This window comes from Hemiscyllium ocellatum, chromosome 19, assembly GCF_020745735.1.
Source record: "Hemiscyllium ocellatum isolate sHemOce1 chromosome 19, sHemOce1.pat.X.cur, whole genome shotgun sequence".
Taxonomy (NCBI): domain Eukaryota; kingdom Metazoa; phylum Chordata; class Chondrichthyes; order Orectolobiformes; family Hemiscylliidae; genus Hemiscyllium; species Hemiscyllium ocellatum.
This window is the reverse complement of record NC_083419.1, coordinates 63,687,068-63,707,806: the sequence shown is the minus strand read 5'-3', so window position 1 is coordinate 63,707,806 and position 20,739 is coordinate 63,687,068. Positions and strand designations below refer to the sequence as shown.

The 20,739-nt window shown below is 39.8% G+C and overlaps 1 protein-coding gene across 1 annotated transcript in view; it reads left to right on the top strand.

The window, feature by feature from the left end:
• Positions 1–20,739, top strand: part of si:ch211-1e14.1 (UPF0606 protein KIAA1549) — a 257,773-nt gene that overhangs the window by 185,661 nt on the left and 51,373 nt on the right. Inside the window, exons 10-12 of the mRNA XM_060839554.1 lie at positions 3,078–3,262; positions 13,728–13,927; positions 15,860–15,984. Of these exons, the coding sequence (XP_060695537.1) occupies positions 3,078–3,262; positions 13,728–13,927; positions 15,860–15,984 (510 nt within the window). The remainder of the gene's footprint in view (positions 1–3,077; positions 3,263–13,727; positions 13,928–15,859; positions 15,985–20,739) is intronic.

The following is a 20,739-nucleotide window of genomic DNA, read 5'->3' as shown; positions in this document are numbered from 1 at the left end:
CCCTTGTCTTTCTCAGTAATAGATTTTAAAGATACTGTTGAAGGAGTTAATGAGTGCTACAGTTCAATCTTTATAGATGGTATACTCTGTCGCTGTACATCAAAGATGGAGGGAATGATTGCTGAATATGAGAAACATCATGTTGACAAAGTAGGCTACTTTATCCTGTATAGTGTAGAGGTTATGTTGTTGAAGTTGCACTTATCCAGGACAATTGGTAGTATTCCATCACATGCCTAATTTTGCCTTAGAGATAGTCAGCAGGCTTTAGGGTGTCAAGAAACAAGTCACTTGCTACAGAATTCCCAGGTTCTGACCTGTTCTTTAGTTTCTGGTTACTGGTAATCCTCTAGTGTCGATGATAGGGGATTTACGGAACCTTAATTCTGTGGACTGTTCAAGGGGACCTGATTTAATTCTCTCTTGTTGGAGATAATTATTGCCTGCCACTTGTATGGTACAAGTACTATTTGTCACTTATCAACCAAACAAGATTATTGTCCAGGTCTTGTACATGGTCATAGATTACTTCAATATTTCAGTGGCTGTGAATAGCCCTGCTTTGGACCTTATGATGGGGGCATGGTCGTTTCTCTGAGCAGATTTTGCAGTGATAACTCAGGGCTGAGATGAACATTCTTCCAACATGGCAACCATTTTTGTCTCCGTTAAATTCCGACTTGATATCAAGGGATATCACCCCTCATGTCTTTCGTTTAGCTCTTTAGTCCACACTTGGATGAAGACTATATCAAAGTCAGGAGCTAAGTGAGCAAGTTATTACACTATGTGTGACACTCAGTAATGCAGTTAAGTATATCTTCCATCACTTTGATGATTGACAGTAGACCGGTGCGGTGGTAATTGGTGGCGTTGGATTTGCATTGCTTATTGTGGATAGGACATTTCTATGATGTGTGGTAAATGCCAGTGTTGCAACTCTACTTCAACAGCTTTATTCTTGGTGTGATGCTGATTTTGGATCATAAGTCTTCAACACTGTTGTCTAGGTTCATAGACTTTGTAGTATGCAGTACCTTGATATTACTTGTACTAAATCAAATTGGTTGAATCTGAGATGCTGGGACCTTAGGAGGAGGTCAAGATGAAACACCTACTCTGCTCTTCTGGCTGAAGATTGAAGCAAATGTGTAAGTCTCATCTTTTGCACAGATGTGCTCTGTGGCTCCATTGTTGAGGTTGAGATCTTTATGGAGCCTTCTCCATGGTTAGTTGGCTAACTGTCCACCAGCCTTCACAACTGGATATGACGATATGAACTTTAATCTGATCTACTGGATGTGGGATCACCTAGTTTTGTCAATCACATGCTGCTTCAGCATTATAACATGCAAGTCTTATAGTTCAACAGGTTGATACCTCATAATTATGTACATCAAGTACCTCTCCTGGTATACATTCCAGTTCCTGCATTCTTCAAAATTGATCACTTGGCTTGCTGGAAATGGGAGAGCGAAGGATATGTTGGACCATGAGTTTATAGGTTATATTTGAATACAATTCTCCTGATGACCTGCAGCATCTTGCGGGTGCCCAATTTTAAGTTACTTGTTTCACATTGCGGTAGTGTCATGCAACAAGATGGAGGGCATCTTCAGTGTGAAGATGGAACCTCATCTTTACAAGGACTGTGTGGTGATCACTCCTATCTATGATGTCACAGACAAATGGATCTGCACCTATAGATGAGTGATTGAAAAGTTTTAATAGATTTATTACCCATCCTGTTGTCACACTTGCTGCAGGCCCAGGCTGGCAGAAATGGTTTTCATGACTCTACCAGCTCATCAGTCAGTCCACCCATCAAGGCACTCTTGAAGCTGTGCATTGAAATCTCTCAGTATGTTGTCATAGGTGCATTATTTGTATTTGCCGCACTTGATATATCCTCGAAATTTTATTCAACCTTCAGAAGTGCTGATTCATCAGCAGAGGGAGTTCAGTAGATGATGGTCAACTAGAGATTGGTTTGCCAAGTTTGACCTGATGCTAGGAGACTTCCTGAGGTCCAGACTCAATGTTGGGAACTTCCAGGACAGCACCCTCTTATCTGTACACCACTGTGTTTCAGCACAATTTATTACAGAAGACTTTGCCAGTTTACAGGACCTGTTGGGACTCTGATCATTAGTGGTGTCTGATGCCAAGCAGTCTGTCTGCTTTTATTCAATTTCTACAGTGCCTGGTGCAACTAGGTTGCTTGTTAAGCCACATATTAGAGGTATTTGTAAAAGGATGACTTTGCTGAGAGTCTAATGTAGGTCAGACCAAATAAAGACAATGTGCTTCCTTTTCTAAAGGACATTACTGAACCAAATTAGGTTGATAACCTATCAACCAGATGACAGTTTCATGGTACCATTACTGATTTTTTATCTTAATTAATTAATCTAAATTTTTATAAAATAATATTATTGATTAGTTGAATTTAAGTTCAACCAGCTGCCATGTTGGAATTTGAAGTCCTGGCCGAGGGGACTTGCTTGGGCCTCAAGGTTCAGTAACATTTAATCAATTTCTATTCTGTTTTCCCCAGCATTTTGCATTTTGGATTTATATGTAGATTAATAGACTGTATGAATTTATTTAAGTAAGGTCTGTTGGGAAATTCAGTTATTTTACACTAGTCCTGTTGAGACTTTAGTGACAGCACAGACTGTGCAACTGGCTTGGAGACAGAACTTTTGCATATCTCTTACCAAAATGTTCTGCTTATATTGCAGAATAATAGTTAATGAAGAAGTAGATCACTCAAAATCATCTATCCAGTAAAACCCAACAGCATCTATCTGTTCTTATCTAGTGGTATAAGGTCATATAATATCACCACTAGTCAATACCAAGTAATCGAAGTGCACTGAAGCTGAGACTGATAATGTCACACTTTTTATCTGTGTAAGATTTGTTATAGAGTTCACATTTTCTGAGATTGATACTTGAGATGATACATTTAAGTTCAAGGCAATGTACAGTAGTTTTGCTTGCAATGCTGACATCCCCTGATTGAATCCAAAAAAAACTCTTACAATGATTTGTTTGTGACTTTCCTTTTGTAGCGGTGGAAATCATTGCCACCTCTCCCCCAACAGATGAAAATAAGAACCTGTGGATCATTGTCGCAGTTCTGGTACCAGTAATTGTCGTGGTCGTCATCATCACGATTCTGTATTGGAAGTTCTGCCGAACAGACAAGCTAGAGTTTCAGCCAGACACCATGAGCAATATTCAGCAGCGGCAAAAAGTAAGAAATTCTGGATTAAAATTGATGAGCTTTTTAAGTTGAGAATGTTAAATGAAGGGCCAAGGCCTATAGTGCAGGGAAACCAGCAAAATTGAACAGATTTGAGAAGGAGATGTAAGTAAAGAAATAGTGATCAGATGACACTTTTATACCTTAAGTTTGTACATAATAAGGTAAGATTGAAAGAACTGTTAATGAGTAATGTGATTCAGTAAGAGTGGGTGTGGTAGTTTATAAAATAGAAAAGTAGGACAGTGAACTTGAACGTAAAGAAGGAGGCTTGAAGGGAGACAGTTTGGTTCAATTTATCCTTCCAGGCAATGTAACAGCATCCTAGTTAAACTCAAGATAAGCATGACACAATAGGAAGCAGGGGAGGTTAAAGTTGGAGAAGAGAAAAGCTATTGAGCAATAATCTTACACTCTGAACCAAAACATAATAAATCAGAACCAACCCAGAAATACTTACCTTATCGAATCATGCACTGACTTCAGAAGGCTACAAATATTAAACTAAAATTAATGATTTCAAATGTAAACATCCTGTATTCTACTTTTGAAGAATGTTGAACTTAGGAACTCTTGCTTTTCCTGTATTTATATAAATCTAGATTTTGATTTGGCAATTGGCACAAAATCTAGGAAAATTGTTAACTACGAGGAGGGCAGTGTGGAATGTCAAAAAGACATTGTCACATTTGCTGACTGAATGGAGTGTTAAATAAAGAAGTATGTGGTGAAGCATTTTGATATAAAGAGAATGGAGAGTTAGTGTAACATAAAGACTACTATTCTGAAGGATGTGCAGCAGTGGAGAGACCTGGATATGCACTTAAATCATTCTTTGGCAGGTGAAGTAGATAGAGCAATTGGTAAAGCATACAGTATTGTAGGCATCATCAAATAGGACATAGAATGGAGTAGCAGGGTGCTTATGATGAATTTACATAACACATTAGTTTGTATTATGTACAATTCTGTGCACTATGCTTTAGGAATGATGTGAATCCATTGGAGACAGAGCAATTTAGGTTTTGGAGAATGGTTCGAGGATGAGACATCTCAGTTATAAGGAAAGATTAGAGGATTTGGGAGAGGAGAGGCCAAGAGAAAATTTGATAAACATTTTCAAAACATGAGAATTCTGCACAGCGTGCATTGGGTGAAACTATTCCCACTCTCAAATGGATCGAGAACTAGAGGTACAGTTTCAATCTATCTTTTAAAAGAGACATGTTAGATGAGACCAAATTTTTTCACGTGGCAAGTTTGGAATTCACACCTGGGAGTTTGATGGAAATAGTTTTAATTGAGGCATTCAGGAGGTTGATTGTTTCTATTTAAATAATCTGTAGGATTAACAGTAAACTCAGGAGTTTGACAATAAGTTAAAATCTCAGAGCCAGAACAGACATAATGAGCCAAATGACCACCTTGTGCACTGTATCAACTCTGTTATACTATGATATGATTTATGCAGTGGAAGAGGAGGAAAGTGGGGAAAAAAAAGTGAAATTCGCTAAGAAGTGAAATTTACCACTCAGATATAAAGTGCAGCAGTTTTTAATTTAGGCACCTTATTGACTGCTTCCAAGTGGGATATTCCTTAACCATCTGTGAATGCCATTTTCCTAGAACTTAAATGCTCAAAAGGAACATGCAACCGTTTGTCATGCTGACAGTGTATCCGTTTAAATATCAGCTCTTAGACTACATCAGTTCTCAATAATGAAAGGGCTTGTATGCTCACATTTCCAATTTACTTATATGATGGTTTAGTTAGAGGGTTTTGAAAAAGAAGGGTTTGTGAGAAAGTGTTGGGCAGAGAAGTACTTTTGTTGGTTTTGAATTGAATTAGCTTTATTGTCATGTAGTCAAATGAGTACAGTGAAAAGTTTACAGTCACGTCATTACAGCACCTACCTAGGTACAAATACTTATACTTAAGATCTATTCTTTTTGTTTCATAAGAAATTGAAAAGTAAAGAGGTCCAGCATCATAGGTCACAGGAGTAAGTTAGAAAAATAAACAAATAAAAGGTTCAGATTGTCAGTCTTCCCGACCCTGATCATGCTGGCACCCAGTCTCAAGGAAGACCTCCTCTGCCTCGTTGCCACTGCACCAGATCCACCAATGCAGGAGTTCTTCACCAATGGGCCCACTTCACTGATGCCGCTGAACCCAAACTCGTCCTGCGTTCAAGAGTTCCTGGATCAGCTGCCAGGCCAGGCAGCCACAAATCCCTCTTCAGCTGCAGATGTCACCTTGCCGGCGCCGCCATTTGAAGAGTCTGCTGCCACTGGCACCACCGCCCCTGATCACTGGAGGAGCTTTGTTGCCACTGATGCCACCACCAGCCTACAAGCCCCAGGCACCCAGAGAACGACCTTGCTGCCACTGGCCATTCCTATCGCTGGGAGAATGTCTTCGCTGCCGCCGTTTCTGATCACCGGGACAGTGTCTTCACTGCCATTGTCCTCCGATTGCTAAGAGAACATCCTTGCTGCTGCCATTTTGATAGTCAGGAGAAGCCACAACTGCTAGTCGCTGCCGCACCTGTGCTGCTGACCAGTGTAGCTCTGAAATGGAGAAAAAAATGACCGAAAAGAAAAGGAAAACAAGCGAAAGATAAAAGTAGATGCAAAAGTGAAGCAAGGAAAGCAGATGGGAGCTGATGGTTCCCAGGCAAGAGCCCACTCACTGCCTTGTTACTGCACCACTGTCGTGTAGCAGAAATCTGCTGGCTGTTAGAATGAAAGTTGTTCAGACATTTATGATTTTATTTGTTAAGGTGGGTGTCTGATAGACACAGATCCAACACAACGTACAATGGACTCTGAATCAAGCCACAAAGCAATTTTCATAGCTGGTTTGCATTTTTCGTTTATTGAGTGCTATTCCATGCCCAGAGGGCTCAAATGCAATTTAGCATGAGAACAGACTTGGGAATCTTTAGGGTGCACAGAGGATTTACTGGAATTCTAACCAGGTAAAACTGCACAGTACTGAATTGCTTTTTCCTGTTTACTCAAGCTTGACAATTTTGGTCATTGTGCCATTAGGTAAACTGATCTGAAGTTGAGGCAGAAAAATCAAATTTACTAGGAAAGTGTCGACCAAACCAAAAGGTCTGGATCAATAAATCTGCTGAATGGTTGAATCACCAAGAATCGGCTCAGATTCCATTCTCTTAGCCATGACCTCATAGACCAAACACATACCCCATTGTTGTGGTTCTGCTCGCTGAGCTGGAAGATTTTGCTGCAAACGTTTCGTTCCCTGGCTAGGGAACATCAGCACTGATGATGTTCCCTAGCCAGGGAACGAAACGTTTGCAGCAAAAATTTCCAGCTCGGCGAGCAGAACCACAACAACGGATACCCGAGCTACAAATCTTCAATCAGATTTTAAACATACCCCATTGTCTTCAGTAGAGCAATAATACAAGAAGCGAAGCAGCTAAAACTCTAAAACACCTACTTTGATCACTTTGTGAAGGCTTTGATCTATTCCAAACATTGACATTGTTTACAAGAAGTCAAATAGTATGGGCAGAAAAGGAGTGAATCTTATTCCTGGGGAACATAGATGCTAAGAAGATCTGAAGTGTAACTGTTGGATCACTTGTAACTAGAGAGAACGAAACCTGTATTTTTGGGAGCCCAGTCTAACACCATAAACTTTGGTGTTGCCCATAATGTAGCAGCTCGAAGAGGTCCTGTTCTTGCCTGAGAATCCAAAGGTTGTCGATAATTCCATGGTCAGACCTGTGCTGAATGTACCTTCCCTTTTATGAAGTTACCTGTCGTAAAAGAAATTGTTTCTGTTTCCATGGTTCTTCAGTATGAGAATTACAATGCCAGAATGTCCTAATACAGTCCCAGCACTGACACGAAATGAGCAATTTGTTTGCCTTGTCAGGACAGATAAATATTAAGTTTTCACAGTCCTGTCTGACATCACCAAGAATGGTCAAGCAAGTAATCACGTTAAACGAATGCGGTCACAGTACTATTAACATGAGACGCATTTATAATGAATTTCTCTAAATATAGATCAAAATATAAAATGAATAAACATGAGTACATTATCCTTTAATCAAAGGCAGCTTTCATTTCAACCATCCTAAGCCTGTCAAAACCAGAGGCTGCATCACATTAATCTAAAATGCTTTCAGATTCATGTACTGCCAATGTGAACTTTAAAATTGCACATCACAGAAACTAATTTAAATTGGCAATTAATATTGGCTAATTTCTCCAGGATCACGCAGAGCAAAGTCCATATGAGTTATTCTTATTTTATTCAGTGGCAGTCCCATGCATAACCTAACTGTGTGTCTCATAATGCTAGCTCCTGAAAGGGAAATAGAAGCAGTATTTGGCCTGTCTCAATCCTAGGGGAAGTCTACCCTGACTAAAAAATGAAGTGAAATGAGTTCTAGGAGGAGGAGATTTGTCATAATGCACCACTAGGCATAATAAGTTCACATTTCCTCCTTGTATTTATTCCCATTTTAAAGACAAAAGACAATCTCCATTAGTCAAAGACTTGGGTCTAAAGATCTGTCCTTTCTTATTCCATATTATATTGGGTGTTTTTTTTTATAGAAACGTTTAACAAAACAATTATGCCTATCATTCTGAGCACTTATCAAGTAATTGACTTCCATAACCTGTTAGTTGTTTCATTTAATTTTTGGAACATTGAAGAGTAGAGCACAGTACAGGTCCTTTGGCCCTTGATGTTGTGCCAACCTTTCATCCTACTCTTAGGTCATACTAACCTATCCTCCATGCGCCTATCCAAGAGTTGCTTAAATCTCCCGAAAGTATATGACTCTACTACCACGCACCCATCACTCTGTGTAACAAACCTAACTCTGACATCTCCCCTGAACCTTCCACCAATTATTGTCTTTATTTCTTAAATTTGTGGTAATTCTATTAATTTTTTTAAAATGTATTCATGGAATGTGAGCTTTGTTGGTTGGGCCAGCATGTATTATCCGTTCTGGTGCTCACTAGGCAGGGACTGCCCAGGTCCCTGGCCGATCCATTGTCTCAGAATGCTCCTGCCCCACTGAACTCATCTCTACCTACCTCGACACTGTCCTATTCCCCCCTAGTCCAGGAACTCCCCACATATGTTCGAGACACCACCCACGGCCTCCACCTCCTCCAAGGCTTCCGTTTCCCCCCCCCCCTCATCTTCACCATGGTTATCCAATCCCTCTACACCTCCATCCGCCATGACCAGGGCCTCCAAGCCCTCTGTATTTTCCTCTCCAGACGTCCCCAACAGTACCCTTCCACCAACACTCATTCGTTTGGCTGAACTTGTCCTCACCCTTAACAATTTCTCCTTTGAATCCTCCCACTTCCTCCAGACCAAAGGGGTAGCCATGGGCACACGTATGGGCCCTAGCTATGCCTGTCTCTTTGTTGGTACGTAGAACAGTTGATCTTCCGTAATTACACCGGCACCATTCCCCACCTCTTCCTCCGCTACATTGATGACTGCATTGGCCCCACCTCGTGCTCCCGCGAGGAGGTTGAGCAATTCATCAACTTCACCAACACATTCCACCCTGACCTTAAATTTATCTGGACCATCTCTGACACCTCCCTTCCTGGACCTCTCCATCTCCATTAATGACAACCGACTTGACACTGACATTTTTTACAAACCCACTGATTTCCACAGCTACCTGGATTACACCTCTTCCCACCCTATCTCTTGCAAAAATGCCATCCCGTATTCCCAATTCCTCCGCTTCCGCCGTATCTGCTTCCAGGAGGACTAGTTCCACCATAGAACCCACCAGATGGCCTCCTTCTTTAGAGACCGCAATTTCCCTTCCCACGTGGTTAAAGATGCCCTCCAACGCATCTCGTCCACATCCCGCACCTCAGACCCCACCCCTCCAACCGTAACAATGACAGAACGCCTCTGGTGCTCACCTTCCTCCCCACAAACCTTCGCATAAACCAAATCATCCGCCGACATTTCCACCACCTCCAAAAAGACCCCACCACCAGGGATATATTTCCATCCCCACCCCTTTCAGCCTTCCGCAAAGACCGTTCCCTCTGTGACTACCTGGTCAGGTCCACGCCCCCCCTACAACCCACCCTCCCATCCTGGCACTTTTCCCTGCCACCGCAGGAACTGTAAAGCCTGTGCCCACATTACCTCCTTCACCTCTATCCAAGGCCCTAAAGGAGCCTTCCACATCCATCAGAGTTTTACCTGCACATCCACTAATATCATTTATTGTATCTGTTGCTCCCGATGCAGTCTCCTCTACATTGGGGACACTGGGCGCCCCCTAGCAGAGTGCTTTAGGGAACATCTCCGGGACACCTGCACCAATCAACCACACCGCCCCGTGGCCCAACATTTCAACTCCCCCTCCCACTCTGCTGAGGATATGGAGGTCCTGGGCCTCCTTCACCGCCGCTCCCTCACCACCAGATGCCTGGAGGAAGAACGCCTCATCTTCCGCCTCGGAACACTTCAACCCCAGGGCATCAATGTGGACTTCAACGGTTTCCTCATTTCCCCTTCCCCCACCTCATCCTAGTTCCAAACTTCCAGCTCAGCACTGTCCCCATGACTTGTCCGGACTTGTCCTACCTGCCTATCTCCTTTTCCACCTATCCACTCCACCCTCTCATCCCTGACCTATCACCTTCATCCCCTCCCCCACTCGCCCATTGTACTCTATGCTACTTTCTCCCCACTCCCACCCTCCTCTAGCTTCTCTCTCCATGCTTCAGGCTCACTGCCTTTATTCCTGATGAAGGGCTTTTGCCTGAAACGTCAATTTCACTGCACTTTGGATGCTGCCTGAACTGCTGTGCTCTTCCAGCACCACTAATCCAGAATATGGTTTCCAACATCTGCAGTCATTGTTTTTACCTTACTGCCCAGATGGGCCAACCCAGAAAGCATGTGCTTTTGGGGAGGGCTGCCCCAGATGGCAGCAATACCCCCAGTGTGTATTATTAATTACAAATGTATTCCAGGATGATGGTACTGTTTAATGGAGTCCAGTCCTCTCACCATCAGAGCATTATTTAGGAGCTGTTAAATAAGCTATCCTATATTCAATCAACTTCAGCTGTTTCATTAACTACCTTTGCTGTATTACCAGGTTAAATTGGAGATATTTTCTGATGATTGCATAATGTTCAGTCCCACTTGTGACTGCTGAGGTACTGAAGCAGCCCACACCCCATATGTCTTGGCCAACATTTAGTTTTGGGCTAGTAAGTGAGAAATAATATTTTTAACACCTTCATGTGAAAAGGTGAAACACGCCTTCTATACTGCATTGCTCCCAGTCTTCAGTTTTAACATTACTATGGTCAGTATTAAATCCTGTCTGTTCCTTTAAAGCGTCGTGGTTCTTCAATTCTGCAGTTGCACTGGATATCCCAACCTCACCATTTAACTTGGCCGATTCATGGTCCAATATGTGCCCATCCTGCTTTAGATTAAATGAAAGAACTTTACAAAGTTTACAAAACCCACAAGGAGTCCTTTTTCGGACTATAATACTGGAATATGATATCTGTAGGCTTTGTCACTGATGGAGTAGAGGAAAAGTGTGCATAACAGAGCAAATAGAGATAGGACTGGAAGATCAGATATTTTAAGGGATTTGTAAACAGACGAGAATGTATTCAAAAAATACTAACCTATCTCCATTTTCAGATGCTGAAGGCCTTGTTGCACATTTTCAAGAATTTGTTTATTTTCGAAGTTCAGCATATGCTTTTATTTTTTATCCCAGTTTACTTTTTCCAGTTTATTTTTTCCTATCCTGGAACATTCTGCATTGTTCAACCTGTCCAATCACTGTTTTGCACAAGGATAACATGCATTCAGAATCACATTCTGTTCGGCACAGTCACCATAGCCAGAGTTATTCAAGACACAATAGGCATCTTAAATCAGACAATATCCAGATTATATGAAACTGCTGAGATAGTCTCTACTGAAAACCCCTTTTGCGCTGGCCCATTTAAGTTATATGCAAACAATTCTTCCTGACTTTAACCCCTGTACTAGTACTGTATCTCCACTTCAAAATAATGTAGTCCAGTCCTTGTTCCCAGTCTAGTTTTTAAATGTGGCTTTCATACTAACTACATTGATCAAAATAGTATACTTCCCATCACAACTGGATAAATTCAATAACTGTGTTTTTAAGATGAATACAAAGCATTTGTTTCCTTTCAAAATGTCCTTTTCCTTGCTTGAAACATTTATTGTTTGCTGGGGTGTAGTTTGACCAACCTTCTATTAATTACCTTTTCCAAATAGTCATTCTTTAGCATAAGCCTAGATTTTACCAAATGATTCAATCCTGGAAGCCACTGCTGTTAACTCTGATTCTGTTCTGAGCTGTCTACATTAAAATCAAATGAAGCCCAACCAGCCTTTCATCAAAGATAGGATAACCTTTTCATATGAGGGGCTATTTCAGCTTTTCTCTCACTCTGGCCGATGAGTAAAATACAGAAAGATGTGCTTCACCACAACAATGAACATGAATTTCAGCAAAACAAATTTCTGAAGCAACAAGTTAAACATTTAAATGAGTAATTGGTAAAAAAAAAATTGCCTTTGAAAATTACTAAATAGCAGAGCCAATAAATAAAGTCTTTTGTTTGCTTTTTTTTTAAGAGGTAGAACTAGAAAGAGATGGATCGGTGCCAGAGACTTGATCACATGGAAAGGATGGGAACCAAAGCTGAGCTTGGGAGTCTGATTTAAGTATTGGTGACCTCAGTTTTCCCTTTGTAAAGAGGGGGCGCACTCTGAACTGGCATCCACGTGAAAGTAGGGGTCAGATGTGGGTGACCTGCTTTCCAGATATGTTTCTTTGGGGATGGGGAAGGAGAATAGGCATACATCCTGCACAATCTCACTCATTCACCAACTCTCCAGTCTCTCGCATCACTCCCCAGTTACTTGCTGGTGATTCCCCCTAATTATTCATCCACGTATTCATCCATCCTTAACATTCACTTGCACACTCAAATTCTACCATACACATGCTTCCTCAACTAGTCACTCATTCACCTATTGTCTTATCACTGACTCTCACTCCTGTCACTCAATCCCACAAAGATTCACTTATTTCCCCCCATTAATCACTGAATCCCTCCCAGTTGCACATTTACTTATCCAACTTCCTGTCATTCACGTACCTCACCAGTCTCTCTCACACTTGTCCCCATCGCTAATTAAACACCCATTTACTAATGTCTCCCCAGTCACTTACACATTTCCCCCCCCAAACCCTGGTCATATGCTCTTCTCCCCCAACACCCAGCCACTTACTCATTAATCCCACTTCCCAGTCACTCACTCATTCCCATCACTCACTCATTTCTTCCCACACTACTCGCTCATTTACCTCCCAGTCATTCATTCATTTCGCTCCAATGTTTGCTGCTGCAGCAAATACAGGAGAGAACTGACCTCCAATTGAAGAAGCAGCTCTTGGAAAATCTTCCACCTATTATTCACCTGTATTTTGAGCGACATCCCAGGATTTCATAGGACCCTTTAGCAGGCAACATTGTAGCTGATCGGCTGTCAGTAGGTCCAGTCTGCATTATAGCAAACCTGAGGAGGGTGCAGTAATAGAGGATTGTGTTCATCAGAAAATGGCTGACTAAGAAGAGGGAAAACGCTGGTGAAAGCTGCTTCACATACAAGGGACAGACAAAAAAATGTCTGTTGTATTAAGGAGATTTGCCTGATTAATTGTATTCTGAATTTTGGGATTTCAAGTAAACTGCAGATTTGTCAAACTGCACGGCTTGAGACTAAATCTGAGCTGTGGATTTATTAAACTATTTAATTGGTGTGATGTATCTTATCTGTGGTTGCAGATTCTGGGTTTGCTGTATCTGTATTTACTACATTGGAGATCTGATTGAGCAGTAATTACACATATTTGCTTCCATGACCAATATGAAGTCTGCCTAGCCATTCAATACAATTATAGCTTGATCAAACACTTCATCATCTTCTACCCATACCATCACCATAGCCTTATAGTCATTTAATAATCTGAAATACATCAGTTGAGTTTAATGCCCACTGTTATGAACTGCATAAGATATGAACATCTCTGAAACAGAAGAATATTAAAGTCATTCTTAATTAATGTTTTATTTAGCAGAAATCTAGATTTAAGACCCTCCCAAAGTTGAAAAGAATAAGAGAAAAATAACTATGTAATATGGCAAGTGGTGACGAGAATGGGAAAGATTGAGCAGCAGTTAGAACAAAGTTAAAATAAAAACAAACAATATTGAAAATAATTGGTGCTTTAGAACCTTATTTTTAATGCAGCTCATTACAGTGGTTTTGCACATTGTTATTAATTCAGCTGTAATATTCTCGGAGACCTAACAGACTATTACATTGTCTCTTCAGCTACAAGTGCCAAGTGTTAAAGGCTTTGATTTTGCCAAGCAGCATATTGGACAGCATGGTAAGGATGATGTACTTGTTATCCATGAAGGGCTTCCACCTCCCACAGCAAAAGAAGGGGGCACACCCTCAGAGAACGGTGATGCACCCAATCCTCAGCCTAAGGCAGCCAAACTCTCCAAGGGCCTTCGACAGAGAAGCAGGTGAGTGGACATATTTACTCAAAACTTCGAAAATGAGACAGCAGAAAGATTTTGAAATGTTTTTAATTAACTGGTTGAAGTTCTGTTAGTCTGTTTCTCTCAATATCCCATTGAAATGAAAAATGGTAAGCAGATTTGCCAATTATTTAACTTAATATTTAGTTAATATAATGCAAAGTACATCTCTCACATGAAGATTGAGCAATGAGAAAAGATGAAAGAAACACAGACTATTCTGAAAAGGCAAATCAGAGGAAATCAGAAAATTACAATTGACCAGCTTAGGTGTTAAGAATCCCCAATTTTGGCTTTTTACTTATGAAATGCTTTGAGGTTGATTTCAGTCAATAAATTAAATGAAGCTGATTTTTAATAAAGATGCACCCTTCTTCCTTCCTCAGCCCAGTGTCTGTGGTGCAGTCTCTTCAATGAACAGACATTATTGTAGCCTTCCGAAGCCAACCCTGTGACAAATGTCTGTGATCCCCAGTCGGTGTGTGGGTGCCCAGACATTACAAAACATGTAGTTCTGTGAAGAACAACATAATCAAAATGATAGACGCATGAATGTGTTTTCAGCAAGAGATGAGCTGAGATAAGTGAAGTTTGGCAGTGATACAGAAACATGTAGGCTTCATGGTGGCAGCAATATGAGGTTGAAAGCTCATTTTGAGATCAAATGTGACACCAAGATAGCAAACAATCTTGTTTAATCTCAGACTGTAAGAAAGAAATTAGAAGGTGACAACACTCCAGGGATTTGGAGAAGAAAGTGGGGAGGATTAAAGATGGCCAGTAGCTTGCAGCTATGATAGCATGAAAGGCATTATACTAGTCTGTGATATATTATTTGGAAGAGCAAGCAGATTAGAAGTAAAATTGCTGTGGGATCAGTACCAAAACTTTGACTTTTAACACCAGTTGGGAGCCTTTGAAACTAGTGCCAATGAAAATGTTCAAATTGGATTCTGATTGTGTATAAAGCTGGAATATTGAAATAGAGACACTATTATCTGAATTGATGAGTGGGCTTCCAGTGTCCAGATTGAAAGGTATGTAAAATTGCTTGTATCCTTTTGTATGTAGCATTGTCTTGTTTGAGAGAGAATCCCAATTAGATTAGTACATTATATATGATTGGCTTTCCTTGAGCAACCTGCTGGCACTAAGCTTCAATGCATGAAGCTTCAACTTGGCCTCCTCCCATTCCACCTTTTAAAGATACTAATTGATGACACTGTGGTATAGCTGCCCTTTTCAATATAAATGTTTCCTTCTGTGATTACATCAGTTGTTAGATGTTCATGATGACTGTGTGTTTATGTCGAAATAGTTGCTTGGTCTCTATTAAGCCCACTATCAATACTGTAAATTAGAGCTTTTTTCATTCTCTGAAGTCACAGATACATTGTTTTCAAAATTTATTGTACTACAAAAAAGCCAAAGAACAGCAAATGCTGGAAATCAGAAACAAAAACAGAAATTGCTGGAAAAACTCAGCAGGCCTGGCAGTATCCATGAAGAAAGGTCACTGGACCCAAAACATTAACTCTGCTTTCTCTCTCTACAGATGTTGCTACACCTGTTGAGGTTTCTCAGCAATTTCTGTTTTTGTTTTATTGTACTATAGTTGATGAACATTCAGCAGAACTTTAATTATCCATCAGCATGAAGAAAGATACTTGATTTTTGAGAAAATCTAGAAAAAGATCAAAAATCCCTTTATGCATATCTGACCTGAATAAGTTGTTTTGATTAACTTGTTGAGAACATTTTTCCTGGAGTTTGTACATAAATAAAAATTCAAAACTTCCAGATGAGTGGGTTTATGTAAAACCGATGTAGATTGGAGTATGGATATTTGAGATTCTACTGGACATACAAATCAAAATATTGGTATACCGTGCAGAAGACCATTGTCTGTTTGTTTAGAATTTCACCTTCAGAAGGCGAGTCTACAACCAGTGAACAGTCCAGTGGGAGAGAGTCCACTGAAGATATTCCCAGACCCCCTGCAACTCCTGCTAGTGGCAACAGACATACAGTGATCAAAAATGGTTTGTATCCTCTCACTTATTACTAACTGCAATGTAAATTTATACATTTTATTTTAGGAAAAAACATTGATCATCAAGAGGCAATTTTTTTTTTCTAGTGCTGTTACTACTTGTCTTGTTTCTAATTTCTGAAGTTAACAGTGGCTGCCTTATTTGTACAACATAAGCTTTGTATCTACCTACAAAGTTGAGCTGTTTTATTGTACACGTTTAAGAAAGCCTGTTCTGTTAGAATGAATTCAAGACAGACGATCTAAAGTTATCGGCCGATCTGCGTATTCATGAGGTTAGCTACAGATCATATTTCCTTTATTCCCATTCATTCAATCTCATCTAATTGCGTGGTCCTTTGCGGTTGAGAAGAAAGTTGCATTGGAGCACTTATTGTTATCAGCAGGAAGTTTGTGCCCCATATTTTCACAAGTTTTATAAAATTTATTGTGATACTATAGCAGGTAGGAAAGAAATAGTAGTTAAGAGATGTGCTATTACAGATGATCCAGTTCAGAATGCCAGTTAGTGTCACTAGAAGAGCACAGGTCTCTTGTTCTGCTGACTGAAGTTCTTATGTTTTTTAAAACCTGTTTATCAACCTGTTCAGAGGTGTAATTGCACACCTCTAGAAAAGATGGGATATGAAACTAGGTCTCTTCGCTTAAAGGTAGAGATACTACACTGCACCACAAGAGCCCTCTTGGTATCCCAGATTGGCTGTGAACCCACAATCCCTGGCTGAAGTCCTTTTGTCCTCATTCTTCTTCATTGAATCACTGAAAAGGCCAAGCCCTATGAACCCTTATGGACCTGTATCACAAATGGTGATAATCGGAGGCATCCTAAACTTTGATTGACTTATTAGTGGATAAATCGTTCTTCATCAGTCTTGGATTGGCGAAACAATTTCTGATTGATTTCTTTAAAAATAATGCTAATCTTTGTGATACCACTTCCTAAAGTCTCCTGATTCATTCTTGACATAAAAAAACTTATTAAAATGATTTAAATGGCAACGAGTCCAACTCCTTAGATCTTTAGCAAGGTGGCATCAATTTGTTCTGATTAGAATATCTGTTGCCACTCCCAGTGAGTAACTATAATAATGCATCTAAGATGATCCAAAAATCTATAAAATGAACTACAGAACCTAATTATACACATCTACTCATCCACTTGGAGTCCTCCACAAGCCTGTTACGTAGTTACATAACAAAATCATTGATACACAAGGCTATGCCTTTGAGTAAAAGCCTTTATACCATATAGTGTTCTCACATGTTAACCTAAGCATATATTAGCTTGAACCATAAAAGAACAATAAAACATTTGACCTTATTTTTAACTTTGGAATATGACTGACTTCCCTACAGAAAGTGTTAGCAACCAACCACAATTAAACAAAGTATACTTATTTAATAAAGTGAAAATTATTAATTGTTGAAAATATTCAATTCTGCAAATAAGTGTGGCCAAATATTATTATATCAACATAATTGTAGTCAAAACTTTACCAAAAAAGTATAAGGATATCCAAATGGTATGTGCACATGCAACAGCATGAGTGTTGTAAGATTATTCTGTAAACAATACCTATATTCTAATAAAATTCTTCTGTAAACAATATATACCTAATATTGTATTTGATATCCTCAATACCTATACCCTATATTTTTTCCAGGCCCACATTGTCCAGTATGGATGAGAATAACCACTTTCTCATCTAACAAGGAGAGTCTCTTATTTGCAGATATTTGCAGATTTGCAATAAGTTATATGTTACAACAACATGGCATGCATTTGTACTAGGAGGATTTTGACTTGGGTCTGACTCCTTCAAGATCCTCAGTTACTTTCCCACCAGTTCTCATATCATCACAGTGGCTAATGTTAATGGTATTCAACCAATATAAACACTTGCAAATCATGTACAACATCTCGTATGGTAGCTTCTTGGAATTCCTACAGTGCAGAAAGAGGCAGTTCAGATTGAGTCTGCATTGATCCTCTGAAGAGCATCCCACCCAAACATACCCCCCTATCCTATCCCCTTAACTCTGTATTTTATCGTGGTCAATCCACCTAACTTGCATATCTCTGGACTATACAGACAATTTAGCATGGTCAATCAATTTAATCTGCATATCATTGGGCAGTGGGTGAAAACTGGAGCACCCGGTAGTAACTCATGAAAACACAGGGGGACGTGTAAACTCCGCACAGACTGGCTGGAATCAAACATGATCCCTGGTGCTGTAAGCAGCAGTACTACTTTGCAGTCCTTTAAGCAGTATCCTTTAAGTCGTAAGAGTTCACAAACAGTATTTCATAATCAATAAGCATAATCTGTTATAGAAATGGTAAGTATAGCAAAAGTTTCAAATTATGTTAGAAATTATAAGAAAATATTGGCTGTACTCAAATAGATCTGGGTTTGGTAAAACATTGTGGACCTGAAAGCTTAATTCTGTTTCTTTCTCCATAGATGTTACCAGATTTGGTGTATTTCAACATTTTCTGTTTTTGGTTTTCAATTTTTACCACCAAGTATTTTGTTATTAAATAACATTGAATTTACCCTCACAATGTGACAAACATTCATCTTGTATTCCATGCAGTGGATTTTGTCTATAAATCATTCATGGGATATGGGCACTGCTGGCTGGGCCAGCATTTAATACCCATCTCCAGTTGCCCTTGAAAGGTAGTGGTGAGCAGCCTTCTTCAGTTGCCACATTCCCAATTCTATTAAGGAAGACATTTCAGAATTTTGACCTAGCAATATGTATAAACAGCAATGCATAGAACTGTCAAGAAGGTGAGTGCCTTGGAATGGAAATTGCAAGTGGTGGTGTTCATTTATATTTGTTGCCCTTGTCCTTCTAGATGGTAGAGGTCGTGGGTTTGAAAGGCACTGTCTAAGAAATCTTGGTGAATTTCTGCAATATTCTGCTGCTATTGAGCATTCATAGTGCAGGAAGTGAATGTTCATGGAATGGGTGCCAGATAGACAGGGTATGTTTTTTTTTCTGGGTGGTGGACAGTTAATGGGCAGTCAGGAACAATGGTCCATCTAAGCCACTTGCTATGCGGCTGCTCCAAGCGTCTGTAAATGGTGATCGGTGTACTATTGTTATTACCAGCCTTGGCTTTCAATTTTGGAAGTTGTTGCTACAAGTGAACTTTAGAGGTGCAGAAGCAAAAAGCTTTCAGGAGGTGATGTACTCACTGCAGGAGTTGGTAGCATCGTGATAATGTCTCTGAACTAGTAATCCAGAGGCTTGTAGGTAATGCTTTATGTACAATTGTTGAATTCCTACCACAGCATCTGATGAAATTTAAATTCTGTTAATAAAATCTGGAATTAGAAAAGCTAGTCTCGGAATGGCAACACTGACAAGTTACCATGGTTTGTAGTAAAACCCCCATGTTCTTTATTAATGTCCTTTACAGAAGGAAGTCTGCCATTCTTGCTCAGTCTGGCCTCCAGGTGACTCTAGATTAAATAATATCCCAATTTTAATAAGCATCCCAAGATATTGTATATGTGAACATACAAAAAGGAGCAGCAGTAGCTTTTTGGCCCCTCAAGCCTGCTCCATCAGTCAATAAAGTCATAGCTGATCTAATTGTGTATTGAATCCCTCACCCCCATCTCTTCTGATTTGTTTTTATTCCATTATCTGACAAGAAACTGTGAGTCTATCTACCTCTGCATTAAAGGTATTTCATGACTGCACTTCCACCACCTTCCAAAGTAGAAAGTGTCAAAGTCACACAATCTCTTTCAAGAAAATAATATCTGCCCACTCCTGTCCTAATATGGCAATCCTTTAACTATATCCCTAAAACATCATCCGAACAGTCAGTATACCTCCAAAGTCACGTTCATACTTGATCTATTCTTACAAATTTACAATCCAGCAGCCTCTGAAAATCAACACTGAGGAACCTGATAACTTCCAGACCAACTTCAAAGTCAAGACAATAGTCATCTCCCCTGTAAACCAATAGTAATCAAGTTCATTTCAAGGCTTTTGAATATGTAAGTGTTCAACTACCAGCCATCTGAGCTGATACTTAAAACTGTCAAAGAAAATCTGCTTGCCTTCAGAATTTGCTGTTCATAGAATGTACTGGCACCCTCTGTTGGTTTGACATTGCATTGAAGTTGGCAGATTCAAATAAAAGCAATTATTTCAAGGCTATAATATTCGCAGTTCAAGCATAACTACATAAAGAATTCATGACAGGATATAGTTTAACTTCATTGACTACTTACGTATGCACTGTTAATCCCTATGAATCAAGGATGAAGCTTTAATTAATTTGTATGCATACAGCTCACTTACACTCAAACTTTCCCTCTAAGAAAAAGGCAGCTCCACAAGAAGACCTTTATTTTCTGTGAATTGGAACTTTTCCTTTCATTCATGACCTGACTAGGATAATGCCGCAAAACCCTCCATCTTAAAATTGGAGACTACATTTTCATGTCCAGTATCAAATTTATTTGCAATTTGATTACAAATTCAGTATGCAAGATTTGAGATGATGACTATAATACAGTTAACCATCATTATGGATGAGCTCAGTCTGAATCTTTTTAATTTCAAATTTATCTAGCTCACAGCATGCACAAGCAAGTTGCTAAAGCTTAGATTGAGACCTTGTTAAAACATTCTGGCAGCCTGTTGCTGGTGGCTGGATCAGAAATCCTGACTGCTTTTGGTGTCCTAACATGAAGCCCTGACTCCTGCT